Below are 18,368 nucleotides of genomic sequence, written 5' to 3'. Positions count from 1 at the left end.
GATAAGAGAAAGCCATTACCTGGAAGCATATTGAGTCTAACACGTGGCTGTGCTTGTAACCTTATAAGGATTTCCGTCGATGGATCTCTGTTGTTGGCAATTGCCTACAAAGAAGAGGCCACGAATCGTGTGTTACTCCTATTCCAAGTTACAATCTATTCGCACCAATGCATTTATATTATATGGTGCATGTCTTTTGTCTGTCAACTTCTTGAATCCTGCGTTACTTAGCTGCAAAGTTTTGAATAGCTACCCTTTCCCATCTTTTGCATGAGGAATGATTTCATGGTGACGCAACATTCTCCATTTTGCAGAATGCAGAGTTTGCTTCCATGAACATGCTCTTTTCCTTTTGCCAGTCAAGACTCAGATATCTTTGCTCTCCTAGTAATGATCAACCCAAAGAAGCTTTTCAATATTTACTTTTTTTTTTTTTTTTTTTGTAGTCTGATATCAACAAGGAAGGATTTCAAGAAACACAAAAGGAAGCTGAAATGTAAGGCAAATACACACAACCGCAGAGGTAACAAGAGATAACCAGTTCAAGATTGCTGGAGATCTCTCCATAATTTGTGACAGTGCAAAGCAACCAAAATTGAAAAAGCAGCAAACAAGAATAACTTAGAGAGCCTATGAACCGGCACAATTACAATACATTCAAATCTTTGCCACCCAAAGAACCATAACAAACCTATCTCTCTACCACTTTCCTGGGTGCATCACTGCTTCTAACATAGCTCACATACAAACAAGAGGCCCGAAATAACATAGCACTAAAAAGAATTTTCCGCCTAGGCAATGTATTATTTTTCACAAAAGAAAAAATTGGAATGACTTCGCAGCAGATTTAATTCTAATGTACCGAGATATTGGCTACATTTGACACTAGGAAACTACCACTGACTGAAAAAGTACTAAAATGCTACTTTTGCCAGTAGAATCCTATGCAAAAGGATTTCCTCCTATGGAAGCAACAGGCCCTTGGGCTGGGACATTCCTGACAAAATAGAAAACGAATTTTGAATTCAGAAAACATAATACAATTATGCAAAGTTGATTTGAGCATACAAATTGTAATTAGCATTAATGCCCAGTGACAGATTTATTCTCTAGCAGGCTAGCATATGAATCAGTAATTTTAGACATATTCTTGAATAACCCAATTCCTACAAATATGGTGTTGCTGATTGGGTCTTAGTATGACACACAAGTAACACGGCATTCCCCAAGCAAAAACCAAATGAGTCATTCCAGGCAGTTTGAATTGAACCAATATTCTAATAAATGTTTTGAAAATTAAGAATTTAAAGGATAATAGAAAACTAACACGTCCATAGATTAATAACGTTAAACTAGAAACCACAAGCCAAACAAACATTGTATGGAGAATCAATGCTTTGAAAAGCAGGTAAGAATGACGTAAAACGATGATGTCTACTGGGGAAAGACAATAATGATGATATAATTGACTATAACATGATAAAAACAACTCACGATAATTGAGAACTTGGTGCTTGGCTGGACATGTATGCTAAGCCACCTGCAGAAACAAACGAAAATAATTCAAGGATCTACTTTAGGAAAACCTCATGATTCCTTGTCATAGATGCTTTTCAAAGGCATCAGTTTTGCTTTTATTTTTCCTTTTTCTTTTCCTTAGTACATGTCCAATAAGATCCATCAGCCAACCATGAACTTACAATTATGGCTCTCAAGTTCCAAGGAGAAAATAAACACTACCTTGTGGTGTTCCAGGGATACAAGGTGTCACTGGATTCTGAGGAAACCAGGGTTGCGATACACCACCAAGATAGGTGGATGGCAACTGAGCATTAGGAAGTGCGGTTTGTAATGAACTCATATCCAAGAACTGCAATATGCCATAAACCAGGAAGAAACTGATTAGAATAATTCCAATATTGCAACTGCCCTTCCCATACTCCAAATCTGCTGTAAAGCATGGACTATTAACAAGAAAGGGTGAAACACCATTGATGTCTTACATAAAAAGAAGGTGGTTGCAAGCATGCTAAAGATTGGCATATCATCTACTCACCAATTTCTCCTTCAATTATGAAATTATCTATATTCATGTCCATCCAGAATCCAGAAACTTACGGAATAATAGATAGGTAAAAAAAACTAGAACAACAAGCTGTTTGTTTAGAAAATGCTTCAGATAAAAAGAAATAATGAAATGGAAGGAACCACCTAATCACTCGGAATGATGATATGAGATCTTCATTTACCACCCTTTAGTTACACCATAACAACTTAATTCGAATTTTATGCTACCCCTAGCACATCATATTCTTCCTGAAAACACTGATATTTAGACAACCCTGAGAGGCAATATAAATTCAAATTCCTCGAAACAATTAAATGGAAGTACATGGGTGTCTAACCAAAACAAATGGCTATACTTTCAACATCATCTTGGCAGTTATCCATGACAGAAAACGCAAAGATTTTTGTTCCTTCTCTCCACTTCTCTCTACAAAACCTAAACCTTTGACCTTGAAAATCATTAATTGTCCTAGAAAGGAAGGCACATAGATAGTGTCATCTCTCTCTCTCTCTCTCTCTCTCTCTCTCTCTCTCTCTCTATATATATATATATATATATATACACATATATAAAACTTAAACCTTAGGCTTTGAAATAGGGTACGTTCTCAGCAAGACCAACCAACACAAAGTGAACAAAAAATTAAAGAAAATATCCCCTTGAAAGAAACCGTAAGCAAAATGTACAATCGCTCTAAATAGAACCAGAGCAAAAAGGCTAGCATGTATAAAACAGAGACACGCTTTAACCTCAGGTAAAGATCAACCAATTTTAGCGAAATAACACAGTATAAACATATTCAAAGATGAACATGCATGACATACCATATCACTTTGTTCCGATTCAGAATCATAAGGAAGATCAAACGGGTTGGTTGATTTACGATCAGCAGCATAGGACTGTTTCTCTCCCTGCAAAATTAAGGAAGTTCAGAACCTCAAGAGATTAAAGAAGAGCTTGATCATAAACATGTAATGTAAGTACAAAAAAAACTGGTAAGTTAGTTAAAAGAACAAACCAAAGGTGGATTAACCAATGGAGCATATGATGGTGCCAAGCCATCCTCTGAGGATAAAGTAGCATCAGGGAAACCAGTATGGGAGGCAGCTGTTTGGATTGCATCATTATCAAGATTCTGCAGAAACAGACATTTGAAACATACATTGAAGAAACATAAATAGTTAGCATCATTAGAAAATAGAATAGCAAACCTCTGAAACTCCTAAGCCCAAATGTTGATCAGTGGTGGCCAAATGATTGTACACTGCCACTTGTGGTTCCAAAGAAAGTGATTCAGCAGAATCATTAAAAGCATTCCATGACTGTTCAAAGAAATGGATCACTTGACCATACATTTGACAGGAGAAACAGAACTTTATATTTCTAACAATAACCATATGTATGCCAAGCAGCGAAAAACATGAATAAATTTATGCTACAAGCATCATTGCTTCTTATTCTTCACAAAACTGCAATGGACTTGAGCATGGCTTACCTGAGTGCTAGTTGCAGCAGTGGAGGCTTGACCATCATGCAAGCCCTCTTGCCATTGACTAGACATTGATGAAGTAGCCCCAAAAGCACTAGAATTTCCAAACAGTGGCCACTGGATGGTTGTGTTTAAGGATGACAATTGGTCTAACTTCACTGACAAATCTCCATCGCTGGACATTACAGCAGTTGAAAGATTTTGCGTTACTGGATTAGATGCTGCATGCTGAGGAGTATCAAATGTTGCCCATCCTTCATTTTTAGGTTCAGGTAACTCTGGTGATTTTCTATCAAAGCTTGCAGCTGGGGGCTGCTCAGCAATCCCAGCAATTAAGTCTATTGATGGAGTAGCTGGGGAAGGTTGAAATAAATTCACAGGTGGCATCGTAGATACCGCCGCAGGTTGAAATATATCTTCGGATGAAATTGATGATGTTGCAGGTAACTGAAAAAAATCTATAGGTGGAGCAGCAGAAGCCTCAGTTGCAGTAAACAGATCCAGGCCACCATAATTCACAGGAACAGATGATTGGGGGAACGTAGATGCTTTATCATGACAGGACCCAGCTGTTTGTTCAGGTTCAGAGACAACATCCAGTCCAATGCCTGAATTATATGACTTGACAGACATGGAATTGCTATCAAATGACCCAAAACTGCCCACGGATTTAGTTCTCTAGATAAAGGAACAATTCTGATGTCAGTTGATGATGAGATGATTAAACAGATAAAAGTAGTTGTAAGAACACACATGATAAAGCCTGTAGAACTACAGCAAACAAAGAAAAAGGGTTCATATACTAGACAACACTGGCATCTCCAGCATTTAAGTATCACTATGATCATGCCAACCTGTATTAACATATTTTTAATGGTGAAACACATTAAAAGCCTTAGCTAGATTCACATTCCAACAATCATAAAGTTATCTAAATGCATTACTACTGATCTCAAATGTGCATATATTTATAGGTTTTAGTGTATGCATCAAGCATGTATATGCAGCAAAACACAAACCATCCATACACATGCCTGAACTTTGAATTGAATAAATGAAAAAGCCAGTAGGCTCCACCAGAATATTTTTAGATACATTATCATCAACACAATTGATCATGTAGGTTTGCGCTTTCTTCTTGATGTTAATAATCACCATATAGAAGTATCCCACCAGAATAAATTGAAGCCTGAATAGTGTTTCAATGACAATGCTCCAAAAGAACAATATATTTTCAGATGTGGCACACAACTTAAAAAGTAAACTACTTCTTGCTAATTAGAAGTCTGAGATATGTTGCAAGATATGTGACCTGTGGGCGTGGAATCCCTCCAGCATCTTTCTTGGAACTTGGATCCACAAACAAATTGATTGTTTGATGTTGTGTATCTTCACTTAGAACATCTCTTGGAGGTTGAGCAGTTGGGCTGCTAAATCCAATGTCCTTCTGAAAATTTGGAGACCCTGTACCAGATTTGAATGGATCACCTCCACTGGACACAGAGTAGTCTGAAACCCTAGGAGCAGAGCCCTCGTTTGCAAACCTGTCCTCAAACATTTGATCACTTAAGCGACCAGGACTGTAGACAAAACTAGAAACCTTCCCAACATAGTGGCCTCGATCTGAACCAGGCTTCCTAGAAAGCACAGCAGCAGCTTGTTTTCCATAACGCCGATCTTCATATTGATAGTCATAAGGCGGACTTTGAGAATAAGAATGATAAGAACTGGCACGTCTTATCTCATCTTCATGATTTCTAAGACTCTGTCAAATTCATTTCAGACTATCACAATTAAACTACTGCTCTAAGATTTAGTGAGATGAATTCAAATAAAACTGAGAGACAAGCACATAGAAACACCCATATCATTTGCATATATTTGTTTAACAAATACCAATGTGGGCAGTGGCTCTTGAATGAAAATAGTAACTTCAGTTTTCTCTAAAGAAAACAGATAAAGCAAATATCATTATAGAAAAAACAGTAAGTAAGAACTCGGAAGTTAAACTTCAGATCAAATGATCCACAACCATAGTCTCTTCATTTTCTAATTAGAAAACATGATTTTAGGAAACAAAGCCAAGCAGCATAGAGGTTTGGCAAAAATTTTAAATTTGAAGAATTGAAAGCACCAGTACACTAGATAGGAAGATATTACCTGCATGTCTCTTGGAGGCTTGTCAGATGTTTTTCCTCCAACATATTTTCTGTCTACATAAACATTCTTTATGAACTCCCGGATTTTATCAGCATTGCTGCAATGAGAAAGAGTTATTAGAAAACCCCAAATCTGACAAGTAGATGCCTAGCACTTAAGAGATAAATAACATATTCTGCACCTGCTATCAGGCAATCTTTGCCTCTGCAGGTCCCAATCCTTAAGATATATATCTCTTGCACGCTGAAAAGAGCAAAAAAAAGGACATCTCATCAGCATTTTAAAAGCATCCCACTCTTTCCATAGATAAAAACAAATGTAACACTAGTTCAAACCTGATTACCACCATTTTGAAGAGCTTCAACTTCCTGTGAAGTGAACTTTGACATTGATACAGATTTTACACGATGAGTAAACTCACGACTGCAACACAAATTCATATGAACACAAATTACTGCTGGGATAGGACAAAAATAGTAAAGATTTGAAAAACTTGATTCTGAGATCATATCACTCCACCAGAATCATGCGAAAGTAAGTACAATCCATTGGCCAAATTGAAAAAGAAAGAGATAATAACTCCTTGGAGTTAAGGAACTTAAAATCATCACAATGAACAACAACAAAAGTTACAAAAAAGTTATATTGCAAAAAATCATAATGCATTGATCTACAAAACACAGATGAAATTACATACTACCAGATACGCAAAACCTCGCTAAAGCAACAATTACTTCTATGGAGAAATCATAGATGCTGAAATAACTAAAGAAAATACTTACTGGATCCCACTGCAAGTCATGCAAACAAAAGTCCAAAAATTTGTGCAAACATACTGAGGACCCTGCAACATTAGAATCACAAATTAATATCCAGGAAATGAGGGATACAAAAAAAATGTATCATTAGAAGCTCAAATAAAGGTAATTTAACTCTTTCAAGTCATGATGGAGAACAGTGTTAGCCTGATTTGAGAAAAAAAACAAAAACTGAAATTTGAACTCTATAAGTCCCAGTTGAGTACAAAAAGAAACAACAAAGAGAATTTCAACGCCCTTTTTGAAACAGCTGATTTACCATCTTGAAATTCATTCCCAAAAGTTGCATTGCATTCAAGAAATCCCAATTTCAAAAACCATTTCTCTGACCTAAAACCCAATTCTTTTTCTTTTTCTTTTTTTTTTTCACTTTCCCAGAGTCCAAACAAATTTAACTTTCAAAACAATTAACTAAAACTCATTTCTCATCAAAAAAATGAAAAGAAAACCCAATTTCAAAACCATTTCTATAACCTTCTTTTCTTCCCATTCTTTACTGCAATATCCATCAGCTAAAACTAATTCTTCCAAGAAAATTAAAAAAAAAAAACAATTTGAAAAACCGTTCCCTTTTGATGTCCCTTTCTTTCCAGCGTCCTTAACATACTTTAACTACCCAGAAGCGAAAACTCTTCTTTTTTTCAAAAAAAAAAAAAAAAGAAAGAAATTTGAGAAATTTTACCAAGCTGTTACAGTTAATACAACGACGATTAGGAGGTAGCTTCATGAGACCTCTTATTATCTTCTCGTTTCTTTCTTCTTCTTTTCTACTTCCCATTTCTCAGAACAAACAATTTGATCTTTCAAAATTTAAAAAAGCCCCAAACAAACCCTAAAAGCTTCAAATTTTATCAAAAACACAGTTGGTATTCAATCTTTTTTGCTCAAAAATAAGCGATACTTTTAAGCAAAAATCAAAGAAAAAATGAAAAATTTTGAGGGTTTGGGGTTTTGGGGGAATTCTTTTGTTAAAGGAAGAAGGAAAGTGGTTTTTTTCCTTTTTGAGTCAGCTGTGATTGGGACAAGAACGCTCTGTACCTTTCATTTTGAAAATTTTGTTAAAATATAAAAAATTAAGGAAAATAAAAAAAAAAAGGGAAAAAAAAGTTTTTTATTTATTGAATTGTTTTTGTGATCTTTGGAAGTTATCGTTATTTTATAACGTACCATTGGCTGGGGAATGGATATGGTCAGCACAATTTTTGCTGCTTCCACGAATTTCATTGTAGATAATTCCACAACCCACCTGATAATACAATCTATAAATCTCATGCAAAAATTATACTAAAATGAAAAAAAAAAATGATCCAGTCCTGACTCGATATCAAAATATTCCATCCTGAAATAACTTTAATTTAAGATTATTCAAAATTAAAATGACTTTAACTCAAAAAATTAAAACAAATTTAATAACTGATTTATCTGATAAAGTAAAATAAAAAATCAAGCAACTTCTTAATAAGATATATCTAAAACAATTAAATCAAAAAAAATTATATAAATTAAATAGCTAGAAAATCATAAAAAGGGAACAATTAAAAATTAACAGCATTTTGCATAATATAGCTAGCTGTTAATAAATTAAAATTTACTAATTTAGTACAGGTGTGGCAGTAGCCATTTTTAGTTCATCCTTTTCTGTTACATGTTGTTTTGTATGAGAATATCATAAATTTTTGGAAGCCACGTAAAAGACGTTAGTTCCAGGATTCTTTTTGTAACGGTAAAAAGGTTTATATGAATTTCACAAACTATATATAATTAAACTAAACCTTTGAAAGGTTCCATCCCATGAAAAAATAAATAAATTTTATATAAACATAATATCTAAAAAAATTCTTGAATTGTTTAAAAATTTTAAATAAATTATTATTATATTATATTATATTTAATTAAGTTATTATCTTTATAATTAACTGTTGAATAATGTCATTAATTAAAATATCAATTGTCATTTTTATATTATGTGATTTAATATGATGTGTTAAATGAATAATAACATGACATATTGATATGTATAATTATGTGTTATTTTTTATCTTCCACATAAATATCATATTAACATCACATATATACAAAATAACAAGTTATATTTTAATTAATGTGGTTAATCAACCGTTAATTATAAAATTTTATTTAATACAAAATAAAAATATAAAAATTTAATGAAGATAATAAAAAAATAAAAAATTTAAATTTTTTTAAATAATTGAATAACAATTTTAAATAGTACGTGTATATTGATTTAAATAGAATTTCTTTTTATCTTTTTCTTAATTGGCACTTCAACATCCCACATACCCTTTTCCTTTTCATCGGACAGTGATACATGAAGTCATAACCATCTTCCATTTCTTTCTTCACTCACTTGCTTGTAAAATCTCGAAATCCATGGCAAATATAACCATCAATCCATAATTTTCTTTACCATTTTGTCATTAATTTAATTTTTCATATCATCGATGTTACTTTTATAATTTTCTACCATTTAATTTGTAAAGAAAATTTTATTTAATCAACATTTTTAGTTATTTTCTAAAAGAAAAAAGAGAGTAAGATTATTTTTTTTCTTATGAAAGTAGCATTCATTGATCGAAATTATATTAAACCCACATTGTTGATGTCAAAATAACAGCATCAATCCATAATTTTCTTCACTATTTTGTCATTAAATTTGCATATGATTGATGTTACTTGTATAATTTTTTGCAATTTAAGTCGGTAAAATAAATCTATTTAGTCATTATTTTTAGTTTTTTTTTTTAATAATGACATTTTTTTTAAGAGTAACCTTCCTATGGTGAAATATTATATTGAAATGAGACAATACTCATTAAATATGATATTGTTATTACATTTAATATAAAAATTTGATTAATTAAACATATTAACAAATTATAATAAAATTGAAACAAATTCACATTGAGCCAGACTTGAATCTAAAATCTCATGGTTTGTACCTCTTTCTTGCCATTTAAAATACTAAAACTTTAGGCTACAAAAACAAGGTGAAAATTAAGGCATGCTTCATTCTCACTCAAGATGCATGAATATTACTGACAATCTAAATATTGGGTGTCCTCTACTAGAAGCAAAATACACATGCTCATATTTATTTATTTGTATTCCCATGGGACCATGACACAATAAGAAATGTGCATTTAGACTTCACAAGCAAGAACTTGTGTGAACAAAAATCTTTTCGAGTAGAGAGAGTTTGTCAAAGAGAAAAGTGGAACTATTGACAGTGAAGCAATACTTTCATAGATTGTTGGACCAAACTATTAAGCATGTTAGCCAACTAGTATTAACTTTTAGACTTTCATAGATTGAAGAAATAGTTTCAAGTCATCAGCCATGTAGGCAATAAATTCAAGATTTTGCATAAAGGGTGACTAAAAGTTAATGTCATGAATCAAATCAATTATTTGATTTAAAATAAAAATTAATTATTTTTAAATAAAATTAAATTATAATATAAATTTGTAGGGTGGTGGCCGTCACCCTTCACCACCTTTAGTCTACCCCTGCATGCCAACCTTTAAGAATTTGAAAATGTTACTTTTTATTGTTTAATTCAATGTCATGTGTAACAAAAAAATTTTCTAAAGATAGTTCTAATATTTGAAATTAGTAAATTTTTTTTAGATAATTGAAATCAATAAGTAATTATTGGAACAATTTTGAGATGGTTAACTCCTTATCACTTTATAATTTCAATGGAATGTGATTGTTCGGTATGAAATTGATGAGAAAATTGTTGGCTTTTTAATTCTTATTTTATTTTTTGTGATTCAAAATTTAATGTGTCTATTGGGAGAAGTATGATCTTTAATTGTAGAAAGTCATATATCTTTAAAAGGATAAATTTGTTCAATTCTAAATAGGTGTGTCTGAATAAAGAGATACGTTGGTGATATTTCATTATCTATAAATACACATTCTCTTTTTTTGAAAAATTCTTTCTAAACATTCTGTGCTTCGAACAAACTCTTATTCATTTCTTTTTGTTGTTAATTATTAAGCATCTGTTATTTTTTTATGTGTTCTTTTTAATCTCTTCGAGTATAGATTCTAACAAAAATAACGTTTCGAGGTATGATTTACAAGCATTTTAGTAAGACTGCATTATTTAAACCATGAACTAACCATCACAATCTACACAACATTTTTTTTCTTCTTTTGTGGTAAGGGGAGGAAAACTCAACAAAGATGATATTGTAGTTTATAGATTTTTTAACTTTATAAGTGTGTTTGGATTGAGAGAAAAACTATTGAGTTACGAGAGTGTTTTTTGTGGTTATTTTCTAATTATTCATCGTTTTATTCTTTTTTATTTTATTATAACTTTGTTTGAGTTTGTTGAATAGTTTGAGAGCACCAAACAATAGAAATTGTTTGCTTTTGTGAAAAATAAGAAACTTTGTGTATTATTATTAGTATTTATGATTGAGTACCCTTCTTGCAAAATAAGAAACTTTGTTTTTTTAATTTTGAACTCATATCTCACTTTTTTTTTATGTTAGAACTTACTAGATTTATATTTATAAAATTTAAAAGCTTCATCATTGCACTATATAAAAGATATTTTTTCATAATTAAAAGCATTCCTTATATCGTGTTGGTAGATTGTCTATAAATCGCAAGCTTTATGGGTGCCGCTTGATGATAGTAAATACAATTATGGAAGATTTGCATGCCCCAATAAGCTGCAGAGTGTGGGTTCCTCTTCGTTTTGGACCTTCATTAACCAATTATGAGAGATATTTAAGAAGAATAGCCGATGTGCATTAAGAGATAGCCTCACAACACGATTTTGGATGGATACCTAAGTGGGCGAACGTCCTCTTGTTGAAGCTGCGAGGTCAATGGAATTCTCATTCGAAGACCATAACTGTGTTAAAGATTTTGTACTGGAGGATGGTGAATGGCATTTCAACAACTTGTCAACATACCTTCCACTTGAGGAAATTACATTGCTCTCTAAGACCATTGCACCTTGTCATGTTAATCACCTTGACAAACTATATTGGGCTTTATTGTCTTCAGGATATTTTACAGTGACTTCAACATATCATTTTTTAAGGAATTTTATTGATTTAGATTCAAACTATAGCTCAGGAAAGTGGCAATTAGTATGGAAGTGGGTGGGGCGCGAGAGAAGTCATATGTTTATTCTTCAAAGCTTACATAATCAACTTCTGACAAATGAAGAAAAGTGCTATAGACATCATACTATTACTTCTTTATGCACGTTTGGTACAGGGAATAGCTAAGTTATTCTCTGTCTATTTTCATGTTTTTGCTCTACCTCCGTTTGATACAACAATGCCACGAGAAATAGCTATTATCTAGTAATATCTATTCTTTAAAATGGAATAAAACTCAGGCATAACTACACCCGAGCTTTTTCATGGGTTTTGTTATTCTATGACTGAGGGAATAGCTCTAAAATGTGATAAGACTAAAATGCTCCTTATAACTTAAAAATATTACAATCCTAAACTTATAAATATTTTTTTCTCATTTTTTCTTTTTTTTTATCGCTCTTCTCACGTTCTTTTTTCTCTCATTCTCTCTCTGATTGACACTCAACACCGAAGATGACGTTTGTGGCGACGGCGGCGGTAGCGACGGGCACAGCGATTTCAATACCGAATATGGTCAGAAAGCATCGATCTAGTCCTTTTTAACAAGATTCAATCGAGATTAAGCCAGATTTGGTACTTAACGACCAGATCTGGTCACAAGAAGCACCGAATTTGGTGTTTCTCGACCAGATCCCACGGAAGAAGTGTCGATCCGATGCCATAGTGGCCAGATCTGATCACATGATGAGCCAGATCAGCGTTTTATTACACTGGTCACCTTTTCACCAACCAGCCTATGAAAAAGAAAAAAGGAAAAAGAGAAAAAATAAAATAAAAAAGAAAAAATCATTTGTAAAATTTAAAATATTAATATTTTATATATAATTTAAACATTATTAATATTAATATGATTAAAATATTAATATTTTAAACTATTAATGTTCTATTTATTAAATTATTAATATATTAAAATTTTAATGAGTATAGATAAAAAATAAAAAATTATTAATATTTTAATCATAATAATATTAAATTATAAATAAAAATATTATTAATTAAAATATTAATAATTAAATTATACTAAAATATTGATATTTTAAATTATTAATTATTAATATTTTAATTAATTATAAATTATTAATATTTAAAAAATAAAATAAAAATAAATAATTATAAATAAAATAAATGATATTTTTATCTTTTTATTTTCTATTTTTTTCTTATTCAAAAGTTATTGCTACCAATCAAATACTGTAATAAGTTATAATAATTATTCCTACTATATTCTATTCATCATACCAAACTAGATAATTCTTATTCTATTATATTCTTACCTCATTATATTCTCATGTAATAATTATTTTATTTTATTCATGTCTATTCCACGAATTAAACGTGCTCTTTATGTTTGCAATGTGGTGTTGAAGAAGAGACTATTATTTATGTACTTAGGAATTGCCTTAAAGCTAGTTCAACATGGCTATGATTATTATTATCACCAGGGGCATGTTTCATGTTTTTTTAATTTTTTGGCTGTCGAGTGGTTTTTGGCTAATTTGACCAAAGTGAATGTAAATGATAACGGTATTCGATGAAATATTATATTTGAGATTACCTGTTGGTTCTTTTGAAAATGAAAGAGTACATATATTTTCGAGAACACAAAAATTTCTATTGAATGACGACTGTCAATGCTATATAGGATGGTCTCAACTGTACAAAATGTTGAGGTGGCAAACAGTGTGAATGGGGGACGCTCATCCAATTCTTGAGAGGAAATTCTAGTCGGTTGGAAGGCTGCTTCCTCTTATTGGATTTCATTAAATTCAGATAATGCTTAAAAAAAATCAACAGAACAAGCAGCAGCTTGTGGTGTTTTAAGGGATTCAGCTTGTCAATGAAAAAGGTGAATATGCAATGAGACTTCGTAAATGTTCAGCTTATAGAGCTGAACTTCGAGGAGTATACAGAGGGCTTAAATATGCATGGGACCTCGGCTTCCAAAAAATATGCTTATAAGTGACAGTAATCTAGTTGCTTTAAACACTTTCTTCTCAAACAGATAATCCACGTGTACATTCAAATTTAATTCAAGTTATTCAAAATTAGATTTAAAGATATTGAGATGTTTAGATTTGTCATGTGTTTCGAAAAAGAAATAATATAATAGCAAATTTTATGGTTAATCAAGGATTCTCTGTTACCAAAAACTTAATTATTTCTAATTGAAGGCTAGAAGTTTATTCTTGAATGATCTTGGAGTTTCTTTTTCCAGAATGATCCGGCAATAAAAGTTTATTCTTTTCCTTGAAAATGTTCATTACAACAAAACAACCTCCTGTTCTGAATCAGCAACCAAACAGCCGTCCGATCTGCTTACCGAACAATCATCCAACGGCCCAAATCAAACCCCACCCTCTTCCTCTTTATCTTTCACCCACCCTTTCTCTTTTCCTCCACCTCTCTCTCTCACTCTCTCTCTCTCTCTCTCTCTCACTCTCCGCCTTCTCAAGATTCTTGCAACCCCCATGGCCACTCTCCTTAAAACGCTCCCGTTTAAATCCCCTGCTTCTCTGCCTCCACGTGTAACACCCATTTCCTTAATCTCCCCAAAGCCCTTCCGTGTCTGCCTCAAACAAAGAATTGCTCGTACAAGCTGTCCCTTCCGGTTCAGCTCCACTCCCTCTCTCAGGTTCGTAAAGTTGGTTCCTTTGGCTTCAAATGGAGGTGAAACTGAAACTACTGAGGCCCAACAAGAAGTTCAAGAACCTCAAATTGAGGTAAATTTAACTTCCTCTCAACACTGGTTTCCCATGTTTTTGGTTTTATTTTTCTAGGTTTTCTTTTGCCTTGTTTTTATGTTTATCTTTAGTTTTGCTTGTAAATATGACAAATTTTTATGGGATTTGGATTTTAAGGGGTCAAGGATGTTAGAAATGAGCAAAAGATGGTATCTTGATAATGTATAAAATTTAGCTTTATTAAGGATTTTTCTAGTCGAAATCTTCTCTTCTTTGTAGTCTTATGATTGGATGTGGTTTATTGAATGACTATAATCCTTCTTTTTCTACATTGACCCATGCTAAGTTGTCCTACATTTATTGTCCGATTCCATGTTGAAGTAGATATAATGATATAGCTTGTAAATAACTCAAATGTTGGAAGCAATCATTTTTTGTGTCTATTTTGAGTTTTGACACAGCGTCGAACAATAAATGTCGCTCACTTTAGCAGTTTCCATTTATCCTAACTTGACTTTTGAGTGCATTGATCTTTGTGAAAATTATGATGAAGTTGATGAGCACATTGTAACCTGATCTGAGAGTGGCCAACTTTGTACTTGGTTCAATGTCATCCATCTTGAGATTGAAACATGGTTAGATAGAAATTTAGAGTGAAACCTGGTGGTTGGCTCCTTTCAAGAGATGAGGGTAACCTGGCTCCAATGATTTGTGCCAAAATGTTACAGCTGGTATATTGATATATTAATTTTCTGTTTCAAAATTACCTATGTATATATATATAAAGAAGACTTATGGTTTTGAGTACTTCAATTTTCAAATGTTCGTTCTGTCCCTTGTGTATGAGTATCACTATGCTGCAACAATCTCTCTATTACGGCCAATTAAGGTTGCTATGTTACAAAGGATTAATTTATTTGGAGCCCTTTGCTTTTCCCCTTTTTGTGGACTCTATATTTACTTGCTTATTTGTGGTAGGGAGTCTAGATACTTTTATCATATGTCTCAAAAAGTTTCAGTCTTCAAGATCAGTTTCCATCGACACAAACAGAAAATAATTAGGGTAACTCCTTTGGAATACTTTTTGCTAAATGAGAGCCAACATTGTCCTTATGTAACTTGGCGGTTATTGGAGGTGATATGTAATGAGATAGGATAAATCATTAAAATTGTATAGTTGATGTTAATGATTTATCTTCTCCTTTATCAATCAATGGATATATTTGTCATCAGTTAATACGTTAGCAAATCTGCGGAACACAGTTTGCATCATTTCCATTTTGATTTAACATTTTATATGGCCAAAGTGTATATTAAACCTATAAACTTTTTTTTTTTTTGAAAGGCACCAATAAACTATTTTTAAGATCTTATTGATTGGTCATTTCTTATTAGGCATATCAATTGGTATGTTTTTGGCTGCAGTAAATGTTTAATATGCCAGATAAGATGTTTGATTACAATTTTCTGTAGAAGCCTCAAATGACTGAAAGGGAGTGTTACTCAAATAAAGGACTAGTATAACTTGTCATAGAAGAGGAGTTTTTGCTGTTAATCCTTGCTAGATATATTTATTCCAATACTTTTTTTGGCTTTAATATTTCATGTTACTATGTTAATCCTTGAATCAAGTGGTTTTCACAGTCTTTTCTACTCAATAATTCTTATATGGTTTTTTTTGTCTAAAAAGTGGAGTCATTAACATTTTCATTATTATTCTTTTCTAATTGCTGATTAAATGATACTTTGAAGTGTTAAAAAATACAGTGCATATGCCTTGCCAGTAAGTTGATATCCCAATATTTTCACTAATGCACCTTATTTCTGAGAAGAAATTAGCGAATATCAGATTGATTGTTTCACTTTGATTTTTCCTGACAATTATTGCATGATATGATTCTCTAGGGTTGATGTATCAGGTTTTAATCTGATTTAACCATGGTTTGCCTGGCATAAGGTGAAGACTACAATGTTGAGAGATTTCCATATGGTTCTATTTTATTGCAATATTTTTCTTCTCCTAGTTCTTTTTGATTAAATTGTCAGAGACTATTTGTGTCCACATTTTTCATCCTGATGGATAAATGTAACAGGACTCTTCAGATGGTGCTGTTGCTGTTGAAGAGGATGCTGGTGTCGATGAGAGTAGTGACGTTGAAGAAATATCTTCTTCAGCCATAGTATCATTGCTCCAATCATACAAAGAAGCTTTGGCAAGTAATGATGAGTCAAAAGTTGCCGACATAGAAGCATTTTTAAAATCCATTGAAGATGAGAAAGTTGATCTTGAAAATAAAATGGCTTCTTTGTTAGAAGAATTATCAATAGAGAAGGATCGAATTATTAGGATTAGTGCAGACTTTGACAACTTCCGTAAGAGGACAGAGAGAGAGCGCCTTTCATTGGTAACAAATGCCCAAGGAGAAGTTTTGGAAAATTTGTTGCCTGTTTTGGATAATTTTGAGCGAGCTAAAGCCCAAATCAAGGTTGAAACGGAGGGAGAAGAGAAGATCAATAACAGCTATCAGAGCATATGCAAGCAGTTTATGGAGATTTTGGGCTCGCTTGGTGTAGAACCTGTGGAAACAGTGGGAAATCCCTTTGATCCAATGGTGAGTTAGTACTTATTAGTCTCTGCTCTCCCATCCTTTTCTAGACATGATAAATTTTACTATTATTAAAAATAAGCTTCAATGTTGGGATATTCCATGATTGTTGCATTGGATACTTCTAAGTCAAGTGCATTTTGGTAATTGTGAATGTTCATGGCCTCATTCAAATATTTTTCTTATGAAGTCCATGTCCTCTCCATTATTGAGTGAGGAGGCAGTTCATGAAATAATTGCCTTTCAAGGCCCCAAATACATGATTGTATTTGATTACGGATGAAAGAAATAAACTAAAAATGAGATAGTTATGGAAGACAGTAGAAATTTATTGAAGATGTTCAAGTTAAATCCATCGAAAGAAGGACATTACCATTTGAATATAATATGAAAGATATTCTTTTGGTTTGTTAATTGGCATAATGATAATTGGCTTAATGCAGGTGAAGTACCGAGTCGACTCGATATTCAGTCAAGTACTTGATGAGCTTTCTCGAAAATTTAATCAAGTTTGTTCAGGTTTTATGAAGACCTGGATACGCTTTTAATTCAAACCAAGTCTTGATTGATTCGAGCTGACTCGGTGAGTTTACGAGTTATGATATGATAATGTCGATATGAATCTTAGATATTGTTTGTGGCATGAAAAGTTAATTGTAACTCCTTAAGCTTGAAAGAGGTAGGTAGATGATGGGGAGAATGGGAGCTTCTTTTTATCTGTGTATTGCTGATGGATATTATCTAACAAATTGCTTTTGTCCCTCTTGTTAAAGCTGCATGAAGCAATTATGCGTGAGGATTCCACAGAATTTGAAGAAGGTATCATTCTTCAAGAATTTCGCAAAGGGTTCAAACTAGGAGACAGGCTGTTGCGTCCATCAATGGTGAAAGTATCTGCTGGTCCAGGACCTGCAAAGCCTGAACAAGGAGAGTCATCAGGAGGGGCAGATGTAGGTGAAACCACAGAGACGAGTGAAACTGTCAGGAGCAATGAAACTGCCGAAAGCAGTGAAACTAGCGAGACCAACCCAGGAGCAGAGTCTTCTTGAAGACTGGAGAGCAAACCTGGGTTCAGTTTTGTATAAGCAACACATAGTGTTAACACTGCCCCCACTGCTAGGACTCAAAATTTGGTGGTGGTCATTGTTGTGGGTGATATATCGTTGTTAATTTTGTTTCTTTTTGAAAGAATTCAAATTGAGATGAGGAAATAGGATGCGTTGGGAACAATTCCTGTATCTTTTTATATCCCTGCTTGTACACTTGCTAATGGAGCTACATAAACATTAAATTGATTAATGGCTAATGAGGCAACATCCATTGGATGAGTTAATTGAGTGAAATGTGATCTATGTAACATGTCAATCATTGTCAACTGTATAGGATTTGGCTTGTG

General features: G+C 32.8%; 2 protein-coding genes across 4 annotated transcripts; one reads left to right on the top strand and one right to left on the bottom strand.

Moving 5' to 3' along the window:
• Positions 1-595: 595 nt before the first annotated feature.
• On the bottom strand, positions 596-7,567 carry ZIGA4 (ARF GAP-like zinc finger-containing protein ZIGA4). Of its 2 annotated transcripts, XM_018121580.2 has the most exons (13): positions 7,218-7,562; positions 6,500-6,561; positions 6,053-6,140; positions 5,899-5,960; positions 5,718-5,814; positions 4,870-5,322; positions 3,564-4,235; positions 3,280-3,390; positions 3,087-3,203; positions 2,893-2,979; positions 1,741-1,870; positions 1,495-1,540; positions 596-997 (listed from the first exon to the last, which is right to left on the bottom strand). In XM_018121580.2, exons 1-13 carry the CDS (start codon positions 7,311-7,313, stop codon positions 943-945), a joined length of 2,076 nt encoding a protein of 691 aa, XP_017977069.2. In that variant the 5' UTR covers positions 7,314-7,562; the 3' UTR covers positions 596-942. The 2 variants fall into 2 exon arrangements, 1 of the variants encoding a protein (XP_017977069.2); XR_016026290.1 differs by lacking the exon at positions 596-997 and having other exon boundaries at positions 3,087-3,175; positions 7,218-7,567.
• A 6,391-nt stretch (positions 7,568-13,958) lies between these two features.
• EMB1241 (Co-chaperone GrpE family protein) lies at positions 13,959-18,202 on the top strand. 2 transcript variants are annotated; one of them, XM_018122364.2, is made up of 4 exons: positions 13,959-14,405; positions 16,460-16,978; positions 17,416-17,555; positions 17,746-17,887. In XM_018122364.2, exons 1-3 carry the CDS (start codon positions 14,154-14,156, stop codon positions 17,518-17,520), a joined length of 876 nt encoding a protein of 291 aa, XP_017977853.2. In that variant the 5' UTR covers positions 13,959-14,153; the 3' UTR covers positions 17,521-17,555; positions 17,746-17,887. The 2 variants fall into 2 exon arrangements, with proteins under 2 accessions (XP_017977853.2, XP_007029907.3); XM_007029845.3 differs by lacking the exon at positions 17,416-17,555 and having other exon boundaries at positions 14,074-14,405; positions 17,746-18,202.
• Positions 18,203-18,368: the final 166 nt, after the last annotated feature.

The sequence above is a fragment of the Theobroma cacao genome, chromosome 5 (assembly GCF_053813885.1).
Source record: "Theobroma cacao isolate CCN51 chromosome 5, ASM5381388v1, whole genome shotgun sequence".
Classification (NCBI taxonomy): Eukaryota; Viridiplantae; Streptophyta; class Magnoliopsida; order Malvales; family Malvaceae; genus Theobroma; species Theobroma cacao.
The sequence above is the reverse complement of the archived record's forward strand: the minus strand, read 5'-3'. Positions and strand labels throughout refer to the sequence as shown.